Source organism: Hemiscyllium ocellatum, chromosome 1, assembly GCF_020745735.1.
Source record: "Hemiscyllium ocellatum isolate sHemOce1 chromosome 1, sHemOce1.pat.X.cur, whole genome shotgun sequence".
In the NCBI taxonomy this organism is placed as follows: Eukaryota; Metazoa; Chordata; class Chondrichthyes; order Orectolobiformes; family Hemiscylliidae; genus Hemiscyllium; species Hemiscyllium ocellatum.
In genome coordinates, this window is record NC_083401.1 from 101,576,912 (window position 1) to 101,599,999 (window position 23,088).

The window sequence follows — 23,088 nt, forward strand, 5'->3', positions numbered from 1 at the left end:
TCTCCAGTTTGTAGTAAATAATATATAATGAGAAAGTATATGTGTTTAAGGGATGGCAGCATAGCTCAGCCAAGCAAACTTTCCATCCTGTGGCATGTGGGGAGATGTGAACACTTCATGTGACCCTGGCAAATATAGTACAGGAGCGGTCATCAGCTGAAGAATCCTGAGCTTTAAGTTCAGAACTACAACTGGAGAATGGAGAAAGATGGGATTCTGAAGAAGGGTCACTGGACCAGAAATATTAACTCTCCTTTTTCTCCACATATGCTGACCAGACTTGCTGAGCTTTTCCAGCAATTTCAGTGTTTGTCCCCTGAGTCTACCTTACATACTAATTGGTTTTTAATGTTTTGATACCGATGAGGGTGCTGATTCCTCAGAGGAATGTAGCAAGAGCCACGTTTATGGCATCACAAGTGATTCAGCTGAACAAGTAAAGAGGGATGGAGGGAAGAAAAAAGTGCTGTAGTAGTAGGCAAGTCAAAGGTTAGGGGAATAGACAAGCATTTGTTAAGTTAAAAATTAATTGAAAGCCTTTAAGTTAATTATTAAAACATATTATTTGAATACATAAAATGTCTGCAAATAATGTACTCAGAGAAAGTGAGGACTGCAGATGCTGGAGATCAGAGCTGAAAAATGTGTTGCTGGAAAAGCGCAGCAAGTCAGGTAGCATCAAAGGAGCAGGAGAATCGACATTTCGGGCTTATGCTTTTCCAGCAACACATTTTTCAGCTGCAAATAATGTACATAAATTAGAATTATAACAATGCTTCAGATCAAAAACTTATACAAATTATATAAATACATGTTTAAAATAAGATTAATGAAAAACATTGAATGGTTCAAGGTCAGTTATGCACAAAGATAAAGACGAAACACACAAAATTAAAGAATATGCAGTCAATCAAATATAACAAGACATGGAAAGTGTAAAACTTGAAATTTTTACCAGATGTTAAAAGTTATCATCTCCGGAGAATCCATTAACTAGCAATATCTGAAAAGGGATGTGCTTTGTGGAAGTGAAGTTAGTCAGATATGAGAAGCATGCTTATGTGTCCTTCTCAGTTATCCTGATGAAATTAATCTTGTGTTGAAAAGGGATAGCAAATTAAGTTAAACATAGGTATTCACTCTGAGTATTTAGAATTAGAAAGAAATTGATTGAGTGGCTTAAGTCTTATGACTCTCTTCAGAACTGAAAGAAGCTTGAAAATGATGGTTTCTGTGCTGTTTATCAAAGGTGAAAGAAGACCAAATGGAACAGGTGGTGAGGGTGTTCAGAGCAAAAAACAAAGAGAGTGTTATTGGCAATATTGATAGATATAAATGAATAATAGGTATGTATCTGAGCTGTTAATAGCAGAAAATATATCAGCTCTGCCAGAAGTAAAAACATACAAACAAGACACTGGTAAGAGCAAGAAGTGGGCGGTAATCAGAGCAGCAGAGTTCATGGTCTGAAGTTGTTGAACTCAATGTTGATCCTGAAGGTTGTAAAAATGCCCATATGCAAAATATGATGCTGTTCCTTCATCTTGTGTTAGGCAGCAGCAGACCAGAGGCAGAAATGTCTGCATGAGGCATAGAGTTGCTGCGTTTTCATAACACAGAACACGTCTCTTTGGCCCATCGTATCTGTTGCAGTCGTCAAATGTTTGTCTATCCTAATCCCATTTTCCAGCCCTTAGTCCATTGCCTTATATTCTATTTCAAATGTGACAGTTCTTGCCTCTACCAGCCTGTTAGGTAATGATTTCCAGATATCCATCACCCTCTGGGTGAAAAGATGTTTCCTCAGATCCCCGTTAAATCTCTACATTAGATCCAACCTAATATTGTGTGGACATTGAGAACTATTTCTTTAAACATTTAAATATATAATAGATATATCATACTTTAAAATAAATGAATGCAGTGTTTGATGTGATTACACAGATTTCACAGTATGAAAAATATCCTTATGATTATGTTTAAGTACAGAATATTTGTAGATATTGAATTTAGAACATTATAGTGTGCTTTAAATTACAAGTGGCAGGCTGTGTTATATTTGTCTACTAAGTTGACTAAAGTCTATAATTAGAGCTTTATAAATAGCATATAGGCCTTCTTGTTTTGTAGTCAATCAATGCTAGAGTCTGCTTGTTCAATGTACATTCTTAATTCTGCCCAAAAACAGGTTTTACTCTGCAGTGGTTGCTTTATTTAAGGTATGTATACAATTGACAATTTCACAGCTAAGAAGCTGGAAATATATCTTTGTTATCTAGTTGCTGAGTAAGCAATCAATGTAGGCAAGATTATAGTTAGAAGATAATGCCAATACCGCTGAAACTTTCTGTAAGGCATGTCAAATATTTGTCCGAGTCTGCTTCTGAATTTGTCACAATAATACCGTCTGTGTTACTATTTATAAATGACAAAAAATGCATTAGTCTCTGTGAACTGTACTTAAAAAATGTATTTCCAAATTAATGACATCTTGATTTTTTAATTAATTAGTTAATAGTTTGCTAAACTATGAAGATGTAAGTTTCCTATGATATGGATTTATTAGAACTATCATGTGTTTCTTACAGTTGTGTTTAAAATGAATGCATTGCTTATTCTTAATGGACCTGACATTTGGCCACTTGACTTTGTTGGCAGAAACAGATGTTCATATTGCATGTGACAACCTGATTCCCCAAGACAGAAAAACATTAAAATTGATTGAGTCAGTTGTAATTAAAATATGTATTATCATTTAAATTAAACATTTAATTAGACTCTCAATTTTGTTTTTGCTATGAAATTTTACATTACATAATTAGAAATTGTTTTCTGAAATCAATTATTTCGTTTGTACTTTATGAGCACTATGTAGATTTTCGTATTATGCAAACAATATGGGCTGAATTTTTCATGTTTAAGCAAAGTGTTTATTCAAATAGGATACATGGTGCCTAAATGTCATGGCTCGATGTGATTTTTCTCTGGCAATCCTCCAACCTTCACCTCATTAATTATACATCTGGTCTCAATGGCACTCCCCACTAACCCATGCTTCACACCCGGCACCTTCCCTTGCCACCGCACAAGGTGTAAAACCTGTGCCCACAACTCCCCGCCCTCACGTCTGTCCCAGGCCCCAGAGGATCTTTTCTGGCAGGGATTTTCTTGCACATTCAAGCACCTCATCTACTATGTCCATTGTTCTCGATGTAGTCGCCTCTACATCAGAGTGACAGGACGCCAACTTGTGGAGCGTTTCAGGGAACATCTCTGGGACAACCCCATCGCCTTGTGGCCAGCCACTTTGACTCTCCCTCCCATTCCACCAAGGAATGCATATCCTCCACCCCCAAATTGGAGGAAGAATGTCTCGTCTTCCACCAGTTCACATACTGCAGCCCAGAACCTGGCCCTCACACTGTGTTACTTGTGGTCAACATTGAAGACATTCATTAGACACTGAAGGTAGCTTCTCGGTTCTCCAGCAGGGTCCTGGAGATGCTGGCTAAATCTTCAGTCATGACCTTCTTTGCTGATCAGCAGGATACAGCAATGAACTCCTCTCTGTTATTAGGTCTGTCCTCACCACTAAGTCTGTAGGTGAACCAAAGAGTTACCTTGCCTTTGTCAGCCATTACCTCAGGAAAACAAGACAGGATCATAATGTGAAGGGCTTGCATTGCCTGAAACATTGTGGAGTTGCTGTCTCAATATAGCAGTAGTGGTGTGAACATGTCAAAGTTCCAGCAGCAGTGAGCATCCTCGTATCTCCTGCTATGTGTTTCCATGAGACAAGCACCATATAGGCCAGCTGCGTAAGTAATAAGGTGAAAAGCAGAAGACTGTACAGGAAGAGTCACCATAGACCATGAACCTCACTTTTTTAAAAAATGGGAAAATTCAGCTTAATGCTTTGAAAAGCCAGAGATAACCCAACTCTTTTCCAAAAACCGCTCTTTCTTGACAATTTACCTCACTGTATCAATTCCCTTTTCACTACTGGCTGAATAAATTAAGTAAGGTCAGTGTTTAATTTCTTGTTCTGAAGACAAATTTACATAATATTCAACTAACATAGTCCTTATTGGCCCAGGTTATCACCAATGATAATTCACCACTTGATATTAATAGCACATTTGTGGACCCATAATAACTATTAATTATTTGTGTATTTTTACAGCCTAAAATGCATTCTAATTTCCTACAGCCAGCACAATGGCTGAGTAGTTAGCACTGCTGCATCACAGCACCAGTGACCCAGGATCGATTCCAGCATCAGGCGACTGTCTGTGTGGAGTTTGCATATTCTCCCTATGTCTGCATGGGTTTCCTCTGGGTGCTCTGGTTTCCTCCCACATTCCAAAGGTGTGCAGATTAGGTGAATTGGCCATGCTAAACCGCCCATAGTGTTTCGGTGCATTAGTCAAGGGTAAATGTAGATAAATAGAGTAGGGGAATGAGTCTGGGTGGGTTACTCTTCGGAGGGTCAGTGTAGACCTGTTGGGCCAAATGGCCTGTTTCCACACTGTAGGGATTCTATTCTATCTATGCTAATTTATTTAGTTGTACTACAGATCTTCCCCCTGATTTCTATATCTATATCTTCCCTCTGACGAGTGAACACCGATTCCAAGTATTCATTTAGAATCCTACTTAGATCCTCTGGCTCATGCAAAAATGGTGGACCTTAATGGGCCTCTTTCCCTCATTATCCTTTTACCCTTAATGTGCCAGTTAAACTATTTAGGATTTTCCTTTATTTTACCAACCAGTATCTTTTCATCTCCTGTAGCTCTCCTAATCTCTTTTTTTAAAAGATTCACCTTTCCATGTTCTGTACTCCTCCAGGGCTTCTGCTGCTTTGAACCCTTGGTATCTGCACTAAGCCTCTCTTTTTCTCTCAATCCAATACTGTATATTCCTTGATATCCAGTGTTCATTGGATTTGATGGTCCCGACATTTTTCTTTATTGGAGTGTTTTGGCCCAGTACACTCCATATTTCCTTTCTGAATGCATCTGTCTGAGACAGATTTATAGTCCACTCTAGTCAATTATATCTGATCTTATTAAAATCAACCTTGTTGAGAACTTTGATTGCAGGCCCATCCTTGTCCTAATCTATGGCTAATCAAAAGACTGAATGCAGGGAAGGGATGGCTGCTGAAAATCATTCCTGCTTTGCTTTCAACCCTCATGGTCTCCATCCCAAATGACCTCCACCAAGCCCACAAAAGAAATTACCTCTTCTGTTGTCAATCCATCTGTCTGGGCGTCCTGGGAGCATTGGATCAACAGGATCTAGGCCCTCGTTCCTGGTTGCTGAACGCCAGAACTGCCAGTCTCTGCACGATCAGCAATTAGCTGCTTGATTGCAAGAATATTTTGTACACTTTTAGATCCTAACAGGGCATGGGTCTTTTTCCGCTAACTCTCTCATTTTTGGATTCATTTGAAAATGGAAATATAGTGTCCAAAGACAGATAGCTCTGGAAATACTCCATAGTGTAGGTAGCATCAATGTATAAAGAAGTGGGATTATAGTTTAGGATCTGAGGGCACATTGATCTGAATTATTAATTTTAGCTTCTATATCCATAGATGTTTGCCGTGCTGGGTATTTCCAGTGTTATGTGCTTTATTTTTTTCTTTTGTTTGAAACAGCACATATTTTAATTTTCTCACAAGAATAATTTATAGATATTATTTTCAAAGTTTCTCCTTGTGATACTTAATGTGGTGAAGAAGTTAGGTTTTCCAAAACAAAATCTGTGTGTGTCCTTCTGTAAATGTCTGTCCAACAGCAAGTTTTCTTACCAATCGGTATTGAAATGATTTACCAAGAAATTGATTACGTATAATGTACAGCTCAATAGCATAAGTGTAGATTTTCCTGTTGTGCACCATCCCAGATACTACATAAGGTGTTTTCAGTTCATCAAAAATGTGAGCTGTCATTAAAACTAATTCTTGCACTGAATATCAGTAAAGCGTATTAGGAGACTAATCTAATTTGTAACATCATTTTATTATTACTATTCCACATCTGCCGGCTTTGAAGAAAATTAAATATACTACTGACAATTTTATATTTCTTCCTACCAGAATAATCTGCTGATAACGATTAATTTAAACACAAAAGACTTAATGATATGTTTTTCTGTTTTGTTTTTTTTCCTTTTTTCTTTAGAATGTCTACCTTTGACCAGTTTAATCCAGACTTTTACCAATCAAATTATGATATTAATGACCAGCAGCAAACCTCATATAACTATGGAGGTAGCAGTGGTCCTGATTTAAGTAGGTAAGAAAATTTATGTGATTAAATAATATGAAGTTAACAAGACTGTGTCAGGTTTGTACACATCATAAACCTCCCCACACCCTTCTTCATCTGACCCATCAAATATTAACTTCTGACAACAAAACATAAATTGCTGGAGAAACCCAGCAGGTCTGGCAGATCTGTGGGTTCACTCAACTTGAAATGTTAACAACATTTTGTCTCCACAGATGCTGCCAGTCCTGTAGAGTTTCTCCAGCAATTTCTGTTTTTGTTCCAAGTTTCCAGCCTCCACAGTTCTTTGTTTTATGATAACATTAACTTTCCATTCTTTCTCCCTCTTCTGCTTATTTATCTTTCCCTTAAATGCAAATGCACTATTCTCTTCAATTCCTCCCTGTGTTGTAGAGTTGCAGATATTAATTGCTCTCTGAATTCTCTTCTGAATTTTTGACTTTTTTATAACTATCTTCTAGTCATAGTGACTAATTTTGGTCTTCTCCACAAAAAAATTATTCCATAATCTTAAAAGGCCTCCTCCCATTATGTTACTGTGGCAACATGATTTGACTTCTGTTGCACCTCTGATTTGTGGTAAAACCTTTTCAAAATCCAAACAGATTACTACAACTGCGATACTGCTTTTGATGTTCTCCATCAAGAACAATGAATCAATGTACATATCCATTCTCTAAAATGACTTTCGTGATGTCATTTCATTAAGAAACATAAAAAGAAAGTTGATTGGTCGGCTGATTTATTGTTATTATATGTACCAGTATACAGTGAAAAGTAATATTTTGCATGCTATATATGCAGATCGTATTATACAAAGTGCATCAGTGTAGATTTTAGATTTAAATTTAGATTTGGTTTTTATTGTTAAGTGTATTCAAGCATGGAGTACAAGAGTACAGTACAAAATGTATAATGTCGCCAAATGTAGTGCCTTCTTAGGTACAAAGTAACTAGGTAGAAAAGTTTAGAGAAAAAGAAAAATAAAGTAGCAGAACAGAGTGCAAAATACAGTGTTACAGCTGTAGAGAAGCCGCAGCAAGACAGATCAGAATTAACGCTTGAAAGGTCAATTCAAAAGTCAAAACACAACGGAGAAGAAGCTATTCTTGAATCTATTTGTTTGTGTATTCAAACTTTTATATCTTCTGCTCGACGGTAGAGGGTGAGAGTATAACTGGGGTGGGAGGGATCTTTGATTATCTTGGTTGTTTTACAGACTTCATTCGTGTTACAAATGATAGATCCATATTCTTTCTGTGGGATGATATTACATGCAGATTGATTGGAAGCTTGTGTTGTGCATAATAGTAGTTTTGGATTAGTTTTTTTTAAGTCTTGCATCCTCTTCATGATAATCTTCCATTTATTCAGATGTTGGAGATAACATTGACCCATATCAAGACCAATATTTATACCTGCTGCAACAGGAACCTTACAATGTAGTATTAGTTTCATACAATCTCCTATTCGTTACAAAAGGGTTTTCATAACCTTATTGATGCATTTTTCTTACCTTAATTAGAAATCTGTATTACTACAGGTCTCTTGTGCATCATTTGAGGGATGAATACTTAGTGCATTTAAGACATACTATCGTGCATTAATATATATATACCACTCTATAAGATAGCGTGTTAATTTCATGCTGAATTATAGGTTTTAGCACATGTTAAATAATTCAAATTAATGATAATAAACTTCTTTCTTATCACTTAAAATCAATTATTGATTAATGCACTAATTGAACGCTTTGTTCATAAAACACTTTAAACATTTAAAGTTCACTTTTTTTGTAAAAAAACAGTACAAAAGTGTTATAGCTTTTAGCACTACTACTTCACAGTGCCAGGGACCCAGGTTTGATTCCAGTCTTGGGCAACTGTCTGCGTGGAGTTTGTGCATTCTTCCCATGTCTGTATGGGTTTCCTCTGGGTGCTCTCGTCTTCTCACACAATCTAGAGATCTGCAGGTTAGGTAGATTGGTCATGATAAAAAAATTGCCCCCTAGCAACCCGAGATGTGTAGGTTAGCTGGGTTAGCCATGGTAAATACCCCATGTGGGGTTCCAGTGGTGGGTGTGGATTGGATGCTATTTGGAAAGTTGGTGCATACTCAGTGGGCTGAGTGGCCTCTTTTTGCACTGTAGCGATTCTGTGATTCTAGATGCCAGCATTATGAATGGGAGGTTATCTTCTCCTGTAGACCTTCAATTCATTTTTTAAGACTTATTCAACATACATTCATAGAAACAGACTTTTGCATAAATTACTAAAATGTGAGTAAAATACTGCAGATACTGGAAATCTAAAATAAGAGCAACAAATGTTAGAAATATTCAACAAGTCCTGTTTATTTTCAGTTCAGTTTCAAGTATCAGTTCTTTTGGGTCAAGAGAAATGCCACTATACAGGGTCCAGTAGTAACGGTGACTGAACTAAGTAGACTTTGGGAGAATAGACTAACTAGTAGCAGAAAATCTTTGTTAATAAGTGTAAGTAGCAATTTATATTTTAAAAAAGCAGTAATTTTACTCTGAATCAGCTCAGTTTTTTGGACAAACAGAAAGATTTGACGATACAATTTCAAAATATTAATACAATTGCATATGTAGCTCAGGAGATATATATGCAATCCAAAAGAATAATTATTATCCTATGTTAAAGTTTAATGAGATTTCAATCAGAATTCTAGTTGCTCCAGAAATATATATGCAAATCAGTAAGTCTAATACGTCAATGCTTAAAATACTCACCTAGTGCCTCTTCCAACTCTGTCCCCCATTCTCTTCCTCTTTTTCTATTCTTTTCATTCCACCTGTCTTCCATCCTCTTTTCTTCTCCTTGTCATTTGTCTCTCCTCACCTTCCCTTCTTTAATCTGATTATTCCTTCTGCTCTGCAAAAAGTGGATTTAAATATTGCACTTGATCTTAACTTGCTATAAAATCACTTAGGAGTTTAACCAAAGAAATCATTGGCAGCATACAGTCACTAACAGGCCTCATTCAATGTTCAAGTTCAAATGACAACATCAAACTATGTATCCTGCACTGCCAACTTTAATGGCATCAGGGTACACCCTGGAGGAAATGTGTGTCTCGAGGGAATTCATACAAGTACTTGGCATTTTCACTTTATTGTTGACTGGTTCTTCTATGTCTTTGCCTTTCAGTGAATTTGAGAATGGACACCCACAGCCCAAAATATTTGTTCCTTCAGAAATGACACAAACTTCAAACCTCTATGCAGGCCATATCTTCCAGCCACAAGAGCTGTACACTCCATTCAGCCCATCGTCCACAATATATGGTGATGACACTGATGATGAACCATCACTTTTAGAAGGTAATCATTTATAATGTTAACTCTCAGTCTTGGAACATTGCAATCTGTATAACAAATGCTGCTTCTTGTTGTTTCACACAGTGTGTTACTGATTTCAATCATGACATTGCATTGGGATGCTCCTGTGAGGCAATTATCAGGTTATGAAGTCAGAGTTGGCTTAAGTGGACTGGGAAAATAGTTTGCAAGCTCCCATTATAGAGAAGCATTGCCAGGCATTTCAGGAGATACTTTATAACACTCAAAAAGATGCTCCATTTGAGAAAGGAAGTGAATACGATGATCCTTCTGTAGTTAAGAAAATTAACAATGATAATACATCGTGAGAAAAGATGTACAGTGCTGCAACGATTAGTGACCAGAGCCTTATATAGTCTCGCAGTACATCTCTGCTTTTATTTTTTAGTCCTCTTGAAATGAATGTGACCATTCCTAAACAACAACTGAACATGCATGTTAACCCTAAGAGAGTCCTCAACCTCTAATTCCCTTTCTGCTTCAGATTTCTGAAGTCTTTCCCCATTTAGAAAATAGTCTACACCTCTACTCTTCCTAACAAATGCACATAGCAACGTGCATTGTATTCCATTTACCATTTCTTCATCCACTCTTCTAGCCTGTCCATGTCCTTGTTTAGTCTCCCTGCCTCCTCAGCACTACCTGGCCTCCATCTAGCTTTGTGTCATCTGCAAAAGTAGCAAGAGTATCCTCAGTTCCTTCATCCAGATTGTTAACGTATAAAATGAATATATATGGTTCTAACACTGAACTTTGCAAAACTCTACTAATCACTAGCTTCAATCTTGAAAAAGACCTCTTTATCTCCACTCTCTGCCAGTCAACTAATCCTCTATGCAACCAGTACCTTGTCCCTAATACCATGGGTTGTTGTCTTATTAAGCAGTTTCCTGCGCAGCATCTTGTCAAAGGCCTTCTAGAAACCCAAATATATCATGTCTACTGGCTCTCCTTTCTCTAACTTTACTGTCATTGCTGCTCCACTGTCTTCCCTCCTGGGCTCCCTTCCAATCAGTTTTGGCCAGCTCTTCCTTCATGCCTTTGTAGTTACCTGAACTCCATTGTAATGCCATCACATATGACTCCAGCTTTTCCTTCCCAAATGTAAAGTGAATTCTACCATATTGTGGTCACTGCTCCCAAGAGAGCAGTTTGTCATTTGACACCTTGATCAAGTCTGATCAAATCCAGAATTGCCTGTTCCCTCGTAGGCTATATCACAAGCTGCTCCAAAAAGATCTCATTGACATTCCACATATTTCTTTCCTTGAGATCCACTGCAAACTGATTTTCCCAGTCCACCTGCGTATTGAAGTCTCCCATGATAATTGCAATAGTGCCTTTCTTACATGCCTTTTCTAATTCCTGGTTTATTTTCATCCACATCCTGGCTACTGCTAAGAGGCCTGTACACAACACCCATCAGGGTCTTATCTCCTTTGCAGTTCCTCAACTGTACCCACACAGATTCTGATTCCATATCACTTCTTGCTACTGATTTTATTTAATTTCTCACTAATGAAGTCCACTCTGCTCATCTGCCTGCCTGTTCACTAGGATATTTAGTTCCAACCCTGATCCCCTTGCAGCTACCTATCTATATCACTCACAACATTATACCTGCCAATTTCAATCTGCACTACAAGCTCATTTACCTTGGTTTGTAGACTATGTGCATTTAAGTACAGCACTCTAGGTCCTGCATTGACTGCTCCCTTTCTCATAGTTGTCTCTTTATCATCTGCCTGAAGTTAGATTCACGACCCTTTCCATTCTCTGTGTTCTATTACTTGTTCTGGAAACTTTAATAACTTCTGCTGAGCCCTTTTCTCTTTCAATGTTTCCCCAATTTTCCATGCAACTGTATACACTCACCACCCTCTCTGACCGCATTCCCCCCCCCCACCCCCCATCTCCCTACTATTTAGTTTAAAGCCCTATCTATAGCCCTAATTATGTGATTTGCCAGTTCTCTGATCCGAGCAGGATTTAGATGGAGTCTATCAGGTCAGCTCCGTCCTTCCCCAATATTAGTGTCAATGTCCCAAGAATTCAAACCAAGTTCCTCAACACCAAACTTTGAGCCACGCGATAACCTCTTTAAGCTTATTGACCCTGTGCCAATTAACTTGTGACCCAGGTAGTAATCCAGAGATTACTCTGGATGTGACCTCTTCTTCCTGACTGAGTGTAGGTTACTACAAGTGCAGCAAGTAATTGGGAAAGCAAATGGATGTTGGCCTTCAGTGTATTGAGGAAACAATATATTTGCATACTGGGTCATAAGAAAGACATGATTAGTGTGGTGCTGGAAGAGCACAGCAGGTCAGGCAGCATCCAAGGAGCAGGAAAATTGATGTTTCAGGTAAAAGCCCTTCATCAGGAGTGAAGCCCTTCACTCCTGATGAAGAGCTTTTGCCCAAAACGACGATTTTCCTGCTCCTTGGATGCTGCCTGACCTGCTGTGCTTTCCAGCACCACTCTAATCTAGACTCTGTTTTCCAGCATCTGCAGTCCTCACTTTTGCCCATTAGAAAGACAGCTAACCGGATAGCAGGTATTCATAAAGTGTATAGCTTTTGGCTGCGGAAGTTGTCACTGAGTGTCAATGGAATTGTTTCCAGTTTGTGCACAACTGCAAGTTTTCTTGGGAGGTTTACTGACCATGCAGTCAGTGGTCCTCTGGACCCGGAGAATCCTGAAGTTATTGGTCCTAAATCTCTCCACGCTAGATCTCTCCTCTGGGTGTCGAGAATGTTATGAAATATGCAACTTGGAAGCAGTGCAAAAGCCTCATTTATGCAGAAGTGCAGAGAGGTTTGTGAAATGTGACAGATTTTCTTTTCCTGGAAGATTGCAACAGTATAAAAATAAAGTGCTATTTTGATCTTGACTGCCACAGTCAGTGCAGTTCTGATAGTGCTGTAGGTCTGCCAGCTGACATTCTTCCTATCCACTACAGTAAGATGAGGCCTGTTCTCCTGTTAATGAATATTAACGAGTTTTACTAAATTTAATCAGTCACAAAGCAAAATAATGAGGACATCTTTCTGAAACTGTATAGACTCAGCTCCAGCTCTGTGTGTGATCTGACATCATTATCTCATCACTCTTTTCTCACATGTTAAGTGGTTATTTTTAGAGTAAAGGTATCGTTAATGTCCACTGTCTCTCCCTGCTACTTCATCCTGCAGCAGTTAGTGCTATTCTTCCTGGACTGATATCTTCCTCCATTCCTCATGCAGGTTAAGGAGAGCCCCTAGCAGGATGAACATGACGGGTGGCACGGTGGCTCAGTGGTTAGCACTGCTGCCTCACAGCGCCAGGGTCCCAGGTTCGATTCCAGCCTTGAGCAACTGTCTGTGTGGAGCTTGTATGCTCTCCTCGTGTCTGCGTGGGTTTCCTCCGGGTGCTCTGGTTTCCTCCCACATTCCAAAGATATGCAGGTCGGGTGAATTGGCCATGTTAAATTGTCCCTAGTGTTAGGTGCATTAGTCAGAGGGAAATGGGTCTGGGTGGGTTTCTCTTCGGATGGTCGGTATGGACTGGTTGGGCTGAAGGGCCTGTTTCCACACTGTAGGGAATCTAATCTAATCTGATGACACAATGTTCCCTTATCCTAGTCATTTCTACTAATTCCATTACTTTTCTGGGTGATGTCCTTAATGAAAGTTGGTGAAATCTGGATCAAGGGCTGAATTGCCTCATGTTCTGACTGTGTTAATTTTGAGGAGTTTCATGGAGGGCTTCTTTCCCTGAGCCATGACAATTCCAGTCATGCAATTCTCTGCTGCCCAGCTCACCTGACATGCATTTGGCTTTCATGGTGCAGCTCTTGCACTGTGTTGTGGTCAGCAGAGGAGAAGGTGCTTGATGACACTGGGACTTTCTGGCATTCACATCATGGGTACCATTCACAAACACTAGCTGTCCACCATTTTAAACACTACAAGCCCCGAACATCCTTTTGGATGTTGCTGTGCAATTTCAAGTGACATCACTGAGATAGGCACCCCACTTCACAGACAGGGACCTAGAGATCCTGGTGGATGGGATGGTACAAAGCAGAGTCATCCTCTTTTCCCAGGACCACCAGAGGACACTGCCAGCTAAGTCTGAAGTTTCTAAGCGGGTCAGTGTGGTGTCCAAGATCTGAAGTGATGCACTGCAATGTGCTCTGCAAGGGTCAGTACCACCACCTTCTCTTTGCTACCTCACACTCACTCTAAATCTGCCTGTGTATCCACCTCCTACCAAGGCTCATGTTCTACCAATCTCACTGCTCCATGTAATATCTTCCCTCAGTGGCCTCACACATCAGGTTACTAACCCTCCCTGCCCTCTGAGCTTCCTAATTACTCACTCAGCACACCTCACCACCCATCCATACCTCACCTCCACTAACAGCTTTTCCAGCTATCTCACTCAGCCCCTCCCATTATCTCAAGAGATAACAGCCCACAAAAGGGTTTGAAGAGTCAAGGTGGGTGGCAGGGTGGTCAACATTCGGTTCTTCACCTCATACAAAATTCTTAGCTTATGGGAGAAAATCATGTCTGTTCATGTGGAGGTGGCGAGACTTCTATGTCTTGGCAACCAAATAAGATTCATTGAGCTGCTCTGCTCTCCCAAAACCACTATTGTGAATGTATTCTTAACAAAATCAAGCTTCCAATCCTCTAGCACAACCCATTCCCTCTCTTGTCTTCCACAGCATTCTCACAGCCTCTGCCCTGCATGAGGCCAGTTCCTCCAGCCTCAGCTCCTCCACTACCTCTGGGGAGGAAGTTACAGATCCTTCAGAGGCTGCACTGGTAAAGCTATTTCTTCCTTCAACCACCAGCTCAGATACTAACACCTCAGCTAGATTAGAATCAGGGATACGTTCTGGTAAGTATGTCATTGCCACATTTCTATGGCTGGCTGAAGAAGCAGCAGCCCAGATTACCGGCACTGAGAGGACTGCCAGAGATCAGTCACCTGCTCAGTCGGAAAAGGCACAGTGAAATTGACTAATAACAACGTCTGCAAATACCTTTACAGGAGGAGAGGCCCGTTTGTTGGTGGCACTCAGTATACGGGATCAGATGCTGGATCAACACTTCTAATACTGTGCTGAGTTATATCACAGATAACCAAACTTAATCAGCCTTGCTATCAAGGGATTCACAACACAGTGAAATGAATATATTCAATGACCATCAAAATTGTTCTTAAGCAATCTTTATGAATAACAGATATCAGTCATCAGTTTATAACATAAACAGAAATTAACAATTTATTGTTAATACAGTAACTGTCGAAAAGCAAAGCTAAATTATAAGGTAATCTAATTAAACTCAATGCATTAAATCTAATCTTCTTTGACACAGTGGCTCAGTAGTTAGCACTGCTGTCTCACAGCGCTAGGAATCCAGGTTTGATTCTAGCCTTGGGCGACTGTCCGTGTGGAGTTTGCACATTCTCCCTGTGTGTCTGCATGGGTTTCCTGCGGGTGCTCCGGTTTCCTCCTACAATCCAAAGATTTGCAGGTTAGGTGAATTGGCCATGCTAAACTGCCCATAGTTTTAGGTGCATTAGTCAGAGGGAAATGGGTCGGGGTGGGTATTCTTCGGAGGGTCGGTGCGGACTTGTTGGGCCAAAGAGCCTGTTTCCACAATGTCGGGAATCTAATCTAACCTAATCTCATCTAACCATAACCCCACTCACATATGCAGGTAGACACAGTTAAGGGATAAATTAAAAGAGATAATAGAAGAGTTGTAATTTGCCGGCTTGATAACCTTTTCAATAATAAGCACCATGCCTTTATGGAAACTTTGAACTCCGTGTTGTGTGACTGGCACATAGGATTGGATCTTGCATGAATTTCAAAGTTATCAGAGAATGCAAACTCATCTGTTATAAACTGGGATTCTTTTCTCAAACAATTCCTCTATTCTGTAAAACTGGATATAAAACTAGAGAGTGTAAAACTTAGTAGCTATTCTCTGAAAGATTCTTAATGCAACAAACCTTTTGATTTGATTTGATTTATTAATGTCACATGTGCTGAGATACAATGACAAATATTGTTTTGCATACTATCCAGACAAATCACAACTTACATAAGTATATCAGGATTATAAAACAAAATGCAGAATATAGTATGACAGCTACAGAGAAGGTCCAGAGAAAGATCAACCTAATATATGAAAGGTCTCTTCATAAGTCTGACAAGATGAAGATGTTCTTGTATTTGCTGACAGAGTTTCCAAACTTTTGTATCTTCTGCCCAATGGAGTGCAGGTCTGTTGGCATCTCCTGCAGCCACTGGGCCTTCTGATGTAGAGGGAGGGGGTCTTTGACTATGTTGGCTGCTTTCTCGAAGCAGCGGCAAGTATAGACAAAGTCAATAGAAGGAGGCTGCTTTTTGTGATGGACAGGGCTGTGTTCACGCTGTCTGTAATTTCTTGTGGTCTTGGACTGAGCAATTGACAAACCAAGTTGGATAGGATGCTTTCTATGGTACATCCATAAAAATGGTGAGGGTCATTGTGGACAGTCAAATTTCCTTAACAGGGAGTAGAGGCATTACCAATCTTCTCTGGTTTCTCTTTCTTTTCAACATTCTCTATGCTTGGTTGGCCGCCACTAACCTCCTCTTGATTGACCAGTTCAGCATGTAACCAGTTGACAGTCCTTGACCAGAAAACACTCAGGTGGCAAAATGTCTGCAGTGTTCTTACAACAATCTCTCCAGGCCAGTTCTCAAATGTAAACATTAGTTTGTTTGTTCTCACGTTTTTAAAAAAATATATACTGCTGTTAAAGTTCAAGATTTGATTTTCAACTTCAACTGATGGTCCCAAACCAAAAATATAAAAACAGAAAAACAGCACAAGTCTCAACAGCTGGCTTTAGCATGCATCTGGCTGGCTGTCTCTATGGATAAATTATCAGTTGGAAAGCACAGCAGAATGCCCAGTGGCTGCAGGAGATGCAAACAGACCTGCACTCCATTGCTTTAGCCATTGATGCTCAGCAATAGCAAGGCAAAAGGGGAACAAAGGGCCTCAAACTTTACTGCAGATGTCCCTTTTGGTAAAGGAGACAAGATGGTGTCAGTGGGAACACAGATGGAGGAGTAAGCACACAGATGCACCCCCGAAGACTCCTATTAAGACATTCCAGAATGATCAGCCCCTCCACCCTCCCTGTGGACCCTAGTCTTGTGGAAGTTGAAACTGAAGAGAGTGAACCTGCATCTGGGCAGCACACTGTCAGCATGTCTAGGCCCGATAGCGACAAATGCCCCTGGGGCCATCTATCCAAATCTGCAGACCAAGAGTTTACACTGTAGAGCAGAGACCCTCCACCCCAGCTGTGGATCCCAGAGTGCACTTAGATTTAGTTAGGGCCAAGGAGAAAAAAAAATCAGTGACACTTACTTGGCAGTGGTAATGCTTCAATGTAAACAGAATCTCATACATGTAAAACATTGGCACTTTAAATCATCATAAACATACAACTTATGTTAATGAATGTTGTATTATGTTATGCATGTTAATTTTAAATCTGAGAAAGTTTATTTTTTAATTAAGAACAGTATGAAGGGATATGGGCCAGAGGTATATGGAATTATATCAGCCATGATCTCATTGAATAGTGGACCAGACTTAATGGCCTACTCCAGTTCTGATGATCCTAGGATAGTCAATCACTTCTGTAATAACCCTCTGGTTGATAGTTTCCGGCACAAGTTTCAACTCTTTTCTCAAACTCTAAATATGTAAACATGAAGAATCCATTTTAGCTTTTGGAGTACATTAGTACCTTTCGTAGTGAGGGAAAATGCACTTGCAACAAATAAATATTTTAAATCAACACAACAATTTGATCTAAAATCAAACCACAAAAGACCAGAATGAGCCATTGAAACAATTTGCTTTACATCTTTACCGAACTACTGACACCTAATCCTACATCAAATTAATTTTAAGTAGTTGGCATAAGCAAATTATTTTATAAAGATCCATGGATCTATGTTTTACATTTTAAAGATGGCGCTGACTCAAACCCATTCTTGATTTTGTCCCAGCTTTTCTCAACTGTCTTTAATAAATCATATTCAATGAATTGTCATGATATATCTTCCTATTGATTGCCAAGAGGAAAATACATAATTTTGTAACTTGCTTTTCATGAATAGTATATTTGGTCGAACAGATTTTCATGAACGATAACTTTATCTCTGTAAGATGCCTTCACATATATTTTAAATCAAGTCAAGCAACTGGCAGTTCTGTTATCACAGAAATTATCTTTATACAGCTTTATAACAGCCAGCTAAAATAAGAAAAAAAGCATGAAGTGGCATTATAAATATATTTAAGCTTACTACAAGACCTAATCACTCATTTACTTCAGTGATAACTTCAGTATTATTCCATTTTTGTTTGGTTGCAGTAATGCTCTGCATCTAAAATGGATTTAAGACTGAACATGTTCACTTGGTTACTTCATTTACTTTTAAAATAACTTCCACGTTTATATGCAAAGGATTCTTGTTGCATTATGTTTAAATTCAAACTAAGGTTAAAATGTGCAAGCAAATTTTCATGGATGAAGAATTCCCTTTATATCATTAAAATTGTAAGTGATTTGTTGTCTTTGATAGGAATGCTACATGTCCAAATTGAGGGCAGAAATTGGCAAGTTGGATGATTGAAATCTCAGATAACAATTGTCCTGCGCATTTTAAAAAATGTTGTTAAAGCTTTCCATGAACATGGGAGAATTAAGGCTGAGGAGTTTATTATGATAATATATGCCCGATCATCATATTATGGTGCAAACCTCTGCATATTCACTTTTATTTTGTGTCATGTGTTTCAGCTTGACTGAATTAATAGCAATGTTAATTTGGTCAGAAGGTTGAGGCTTATACCAATATCTGAGCTCTAAATCCAGGCTGCAAGTTCATAAATGAGAAAGGTGCTCTCTTTCAGATGAAGTGTTTGGCAGAAAGCCCTATCTGCACGTTTCCGTTGATTTTTAAAAAAATAAGTTGTTCAAGGGATGAGGAGTGTTGCTAACATTTATTGCGCATATGTAATTACCCCGAGAAGGTGGTCAATTTCCTTCTTGAACCTCTGCAGTCCTTGGTGTGTAGGTACAACCACGTTGTTGTTTGGAAGGAATTATTATTCCAAGTTGATGAGACAGTTCTCTTAACACCCTGACACAACTGCTTCCCTTAACCAACACAATCCAAACAAGGGTGTGGTGCTGGAAAAGCACAGCTGGTCAGGCAGCATCTGAGGAGCAGTAAATTTGATGTTTTGGGCAAAAGCCCTTCATCAACATCATCCAAGAAAGAGTCAGATTAGTAGGTCACTCATTTAATTGAACGTTTGTCGGATTTGTTTGAATTCACTCAGGGACACAGGACAAGATGGTGGCAAGCTTCTCAAGGACAATTAAGGATAGGCAATAAATGGCGGCCCAGCCAGCAATGCTCATGTCCCATAACTGAACTAAGCATCATGAAGACTAAAATTCCAAACAATTGCCAACATTGGTTTGTCTTTTTGAATTAAAAGTTATGATTATGACAAATGGGACTAGATTAATTCAGGATATTTGGTCGACATGGGCAAGTTGAACAGAAGGGTCTGTTTCCATACTGTACAGCTCTATGACTGTATGATTAAGTAGACAAATTACATCTTCTGCATCTTGTATACACTAATAGTTCAGGAATATATTTGTTACTCTTGATTTGGAGATGCTGGTGTTGGACTGGGGTGTACAAAGTTAAAAATCACACAACACCAGATTATAGTCCAACCGGTTTAATTGGAAGCACACTAGCTTTCGGAGCGATGCTCCTTCATCACCTGACTATCACCTGATGAAGGAGCGTCGCTCGAAAAGCTAGTGTGCTTCCAAATAAACTTGTTGGACTAAAACCTGGTGTTGTGTGATTTTTAACTTTGTTACTCTCAACCATCAGGTGGAGCTCATGTACCTTGTTTGTCTTAACTGAGGTTTTGAAGTTTCATCAGTCATTGTGGATTTAAGTTTCCATTGTTAACAATAACAATGAAATTTGAACTGTAACAACAATATTGAAAAATAAAGATAACTGATACTCTGCATAAATTGGACCATTCACTGTGAAGACTTGTAATTTTCATGGAAACTTGGATTGACTGGTGGAACATGTGCCCAGTGCATAGCAGAAATCCAAAAATCCCTCAGATAATGAAAACTAAATTTGACATATTCAATCAAATAAATCTATATCCTTGTCCTTTGCGATAATAGCTATTTATAAACAAATTGTTGGTTGCCAAATTACAGCCTTTGTCCAACATCTGATAGTCAACTATTAAGAGTTTTAGAAAAGCTCAGAAATTATAGAAGCAGAGAGTTAAATCTTGTTATGTGGAATCCTAAAACAAACTGGTTTTGTTCACAGAAATTGGGATCAACTTTGATCACATCTGGCAGAAAACCTTAACAGTTCTGAATCCGATGAAACCAGCAGATGGCAGCATAATGAACGAGACTGACCTGACAGGACCAATAGTTTTCTGTCTGGCATTTGGAGCCACATTGTTGCTGGTGCGTTGAAATGTCAATCCAAAGAACATGACAGGAGAAATAATTTACTTCCATGTTGCATTCTTCTTGTTTGATATTAACTTTTTTAGATATCATCAGTTGCTTCATTATGATAATCATCAGAATTGCTGTTCTTTTATTATTTTTGAAATGTCATTTGTTCCCCAGGTTGTTCCTTCACGAAAAGCAACTGGTTTGATGTTCACATTATTTGTATGAAAAAAGAAATGTACAAGGGAAATTTTAGCCTGATTTGCATTATCTTTTCAAAAGCTTGACGCAATGAGGGAAAGGAACAGACACATATTCTACATTTCAACAAAATATCAGATGATCTGCCAATGTATAATAACAATATCATTTTTTTTTAAGTACCAGAATTAGATGGAGCACTATTTTTGAAATTTGTTTACTCATATTTCTGTATTCATCAAAGTGAGGGATGTTACTGCTACAGACTGGAACACTTTTGCACTTGTATTGCAAACTGTCAGCATCAAGTGTTCTGAGATTAGGCACAGTACGAGTTAGATATAAATCCTTGGGAGTCCATTACTATAACTGGTAGATGCATGTAACAAGACCACATACTATAGCTTCGCATATCAGGAAGTTGAGAAAGCCCTACTCCTAATTTCCTGTCAAATAAACATGATAGATGGAAAATTGTTCACAGAACACTGTCAATTTCCTGAAACACCCAGCCATTGGGAAGGCTCCCCACTGGCTACAAGCACGGATAAAATCATCTCTGAGATTATTATTGGCATGCATACAGAGATATCATTTCCTTTCATCGTTTTGAAACACCTAGGGAGTAGAAATATTACATAATTACTTTGTCTCAGTTTTTACCTTGAAGACTAACATTGTAGGCATGATGATAGATCAAAAAAAAATTGAGCATTTAAGATAGAAAGGATAGATAATTGATAAACTAATTAAACTTAGAGGATAAAACCCCTGACCTGGATGGATTGCACCCACGCTTATTAAAAAGAAGTTAGGAAAGAAACAACAGAGGTATTCTTACATATGTATAAAAATTAATTAGAAAAGGGAATATTGCTAGAGGCTTGACACAAAGCCAATGTGATTCTTATATTTGAAAAGGGAGATAGAACAAACTAAAGGGACCAAAGATCAATTAATTTGGTGTCAGTAGAAAGAAAGTCAATAGAATCCCTAGTCAATCCCGAACAAAAATTGAGAAACTGAAAATACAGTGCAGTGTGGTGAACACCAATTTCAAAAGGGAAGGTTATGCTTAACCAATTATATTGACATTTCTTAAAATAAATAACAAAGTAAAACAAAACTAACAGTGATGTATTTGGCTTTTCAAAAATCCTTTGATAAGCTGCTACATAGTCGAATTATGATTAAATTCGGCACATGTGAAGTCAAAGGATAGGTAGCAGAATGGAAAGCAGGCTAGATACAAAAGTAAACATGCACTATGAGAATTAAAGGTACTTACTCAGAGTGACAGAAAGATAGTAGTGTTCCAAAATAACCAATACTTCTACCTCTGCTGTCCTCTAGTTGCATAAATGATTTGGACTAGGAAATCAGAAGAATAATTTTTAAATTTCCAGACAACTTCACATTGTGAGACTTAGTTGATGGAGACGAGATCTGTGATTTAAAAAAAAACACTAATAACCTTGCAGAAATGACAAACTCTGAGTAAGTTAACTTTGTTATAACTCCAAGAGGAGTGCATAAAATTCAGGCCCAACTTCTCTACAACCACTCCAGTTGCCTGCCATTTCAACACACCACCTTTCCCTGGCCAACATCTTTGTCTCAGGCTTGCTGCAGGGCTCCAGTGAAGCTCAGCGCAAACTGGAAGAGCAACATCTCATTTTCCACTTACAGACCTTGTAGCCTTTCAGGACTCAATATCGAGTTCAACAATTTTGGGGCTTGGGGCCATGTTCTAATGCCAACCTCCAAACACCAGGCCCTGTCATCACATGGGCTGCTGCCACAACCAATCTATTGTCAGACAATAATGTTCCCCATTGGCAGCTATTCATTCTCCCAGTCTGATCTTGATCAATTCGTGGCACAGTGGTTAGCACTGCTGTCTCACAGCGCCAGAGACACGAGTTCAATTCCCGACTCAGGCGACTGACTGTGTGGAGTTTGCACATTCTCCCCGTGTCTGCGTGGGTTTCCTCCGGGTGCTCTGGTTTCCTCCCACAGTCCAAAGATATGCAGGTCAGGCGAATTGGCCATGCTAAATTGCCCGTAGTGTTAGGTAAAAAGGGTAAATGTAGGGGAATGGGTGGGTTGCACTTCGGCAGGTTGGTGTGGACTTGTTGGGCCGAAGGACCTGTTTCCACAATATAAGTAATCTAATCTAATTCCTTTGTCTGTGTAACTGTGTTTCTCTCTCTTATTCTTCCCCCACCACTTCTCTAGCATATAGACCAATCTTTTCCTATATACACTCAGTCCTGAAGAAAGGTCACTAGACACAAAACATAAACTCTGTCTCCACAGATGCTATCAGGCCTGCTGAATTTTTCCAGCTATTTCTGGTATTATTTTCAATTTTAATTAGGCTCCTTCAATAAACTCAAAGAAACTTGTTTATCAAGAACAAGCATATTTTTTTAAACAAGTGGCAGAAACATATATCTAGTGACTAATCTCCAGCTTAAACTTTAGCCCTTTAATCATAAACAAACACACATTCAACAGTTAACAAGATGAGATGGCACAACTCTACAGATCATTCCCATCCAGTTTTTCCCAACGTTTCTTCTCCAAACATCAGAGCTGACCCTGATGGTAAGACCTCC

At 38.9% G+C, this 23,088-nt stretch overlaps 1 protein-coding gene across 1 annotated transcript in view; it reads left to right on the plus strand.

Annotated features, from left to right (window-relative positions):
- The first annotated feature begins 2,129 nt into the window (after window positions 1-2,129).
- The window catches only part of LOC132819516 (protein YIPF5-like), a 32,609-nt gene continuing 11,650 nt past the window's right edge, over window positions 2,130-23,088 (plus strand). Inside the window, exons 1-4 of the mRNA XM_060831074.1 lie at window positions 2,130-2,219; window positions 6,193-6,306; window positions 9,474-9,646; window positions 20,130-20,275. Of these exons, the coding sequence (XP_060687057.1) occupies window positions 6,194-6,306; window positions 9,474-9,646; window positions 20,130-20,275 (432 nt within the window). The 5' untranslated portion in view covers window positions 2,130-2,219; window position 6,193. The remainder of the gene's footprint in view (window positions 2,220-6,192; window positions 6,307-9,473; window positions 9,647-20,129; window positions 20,276-23,088) is intronic.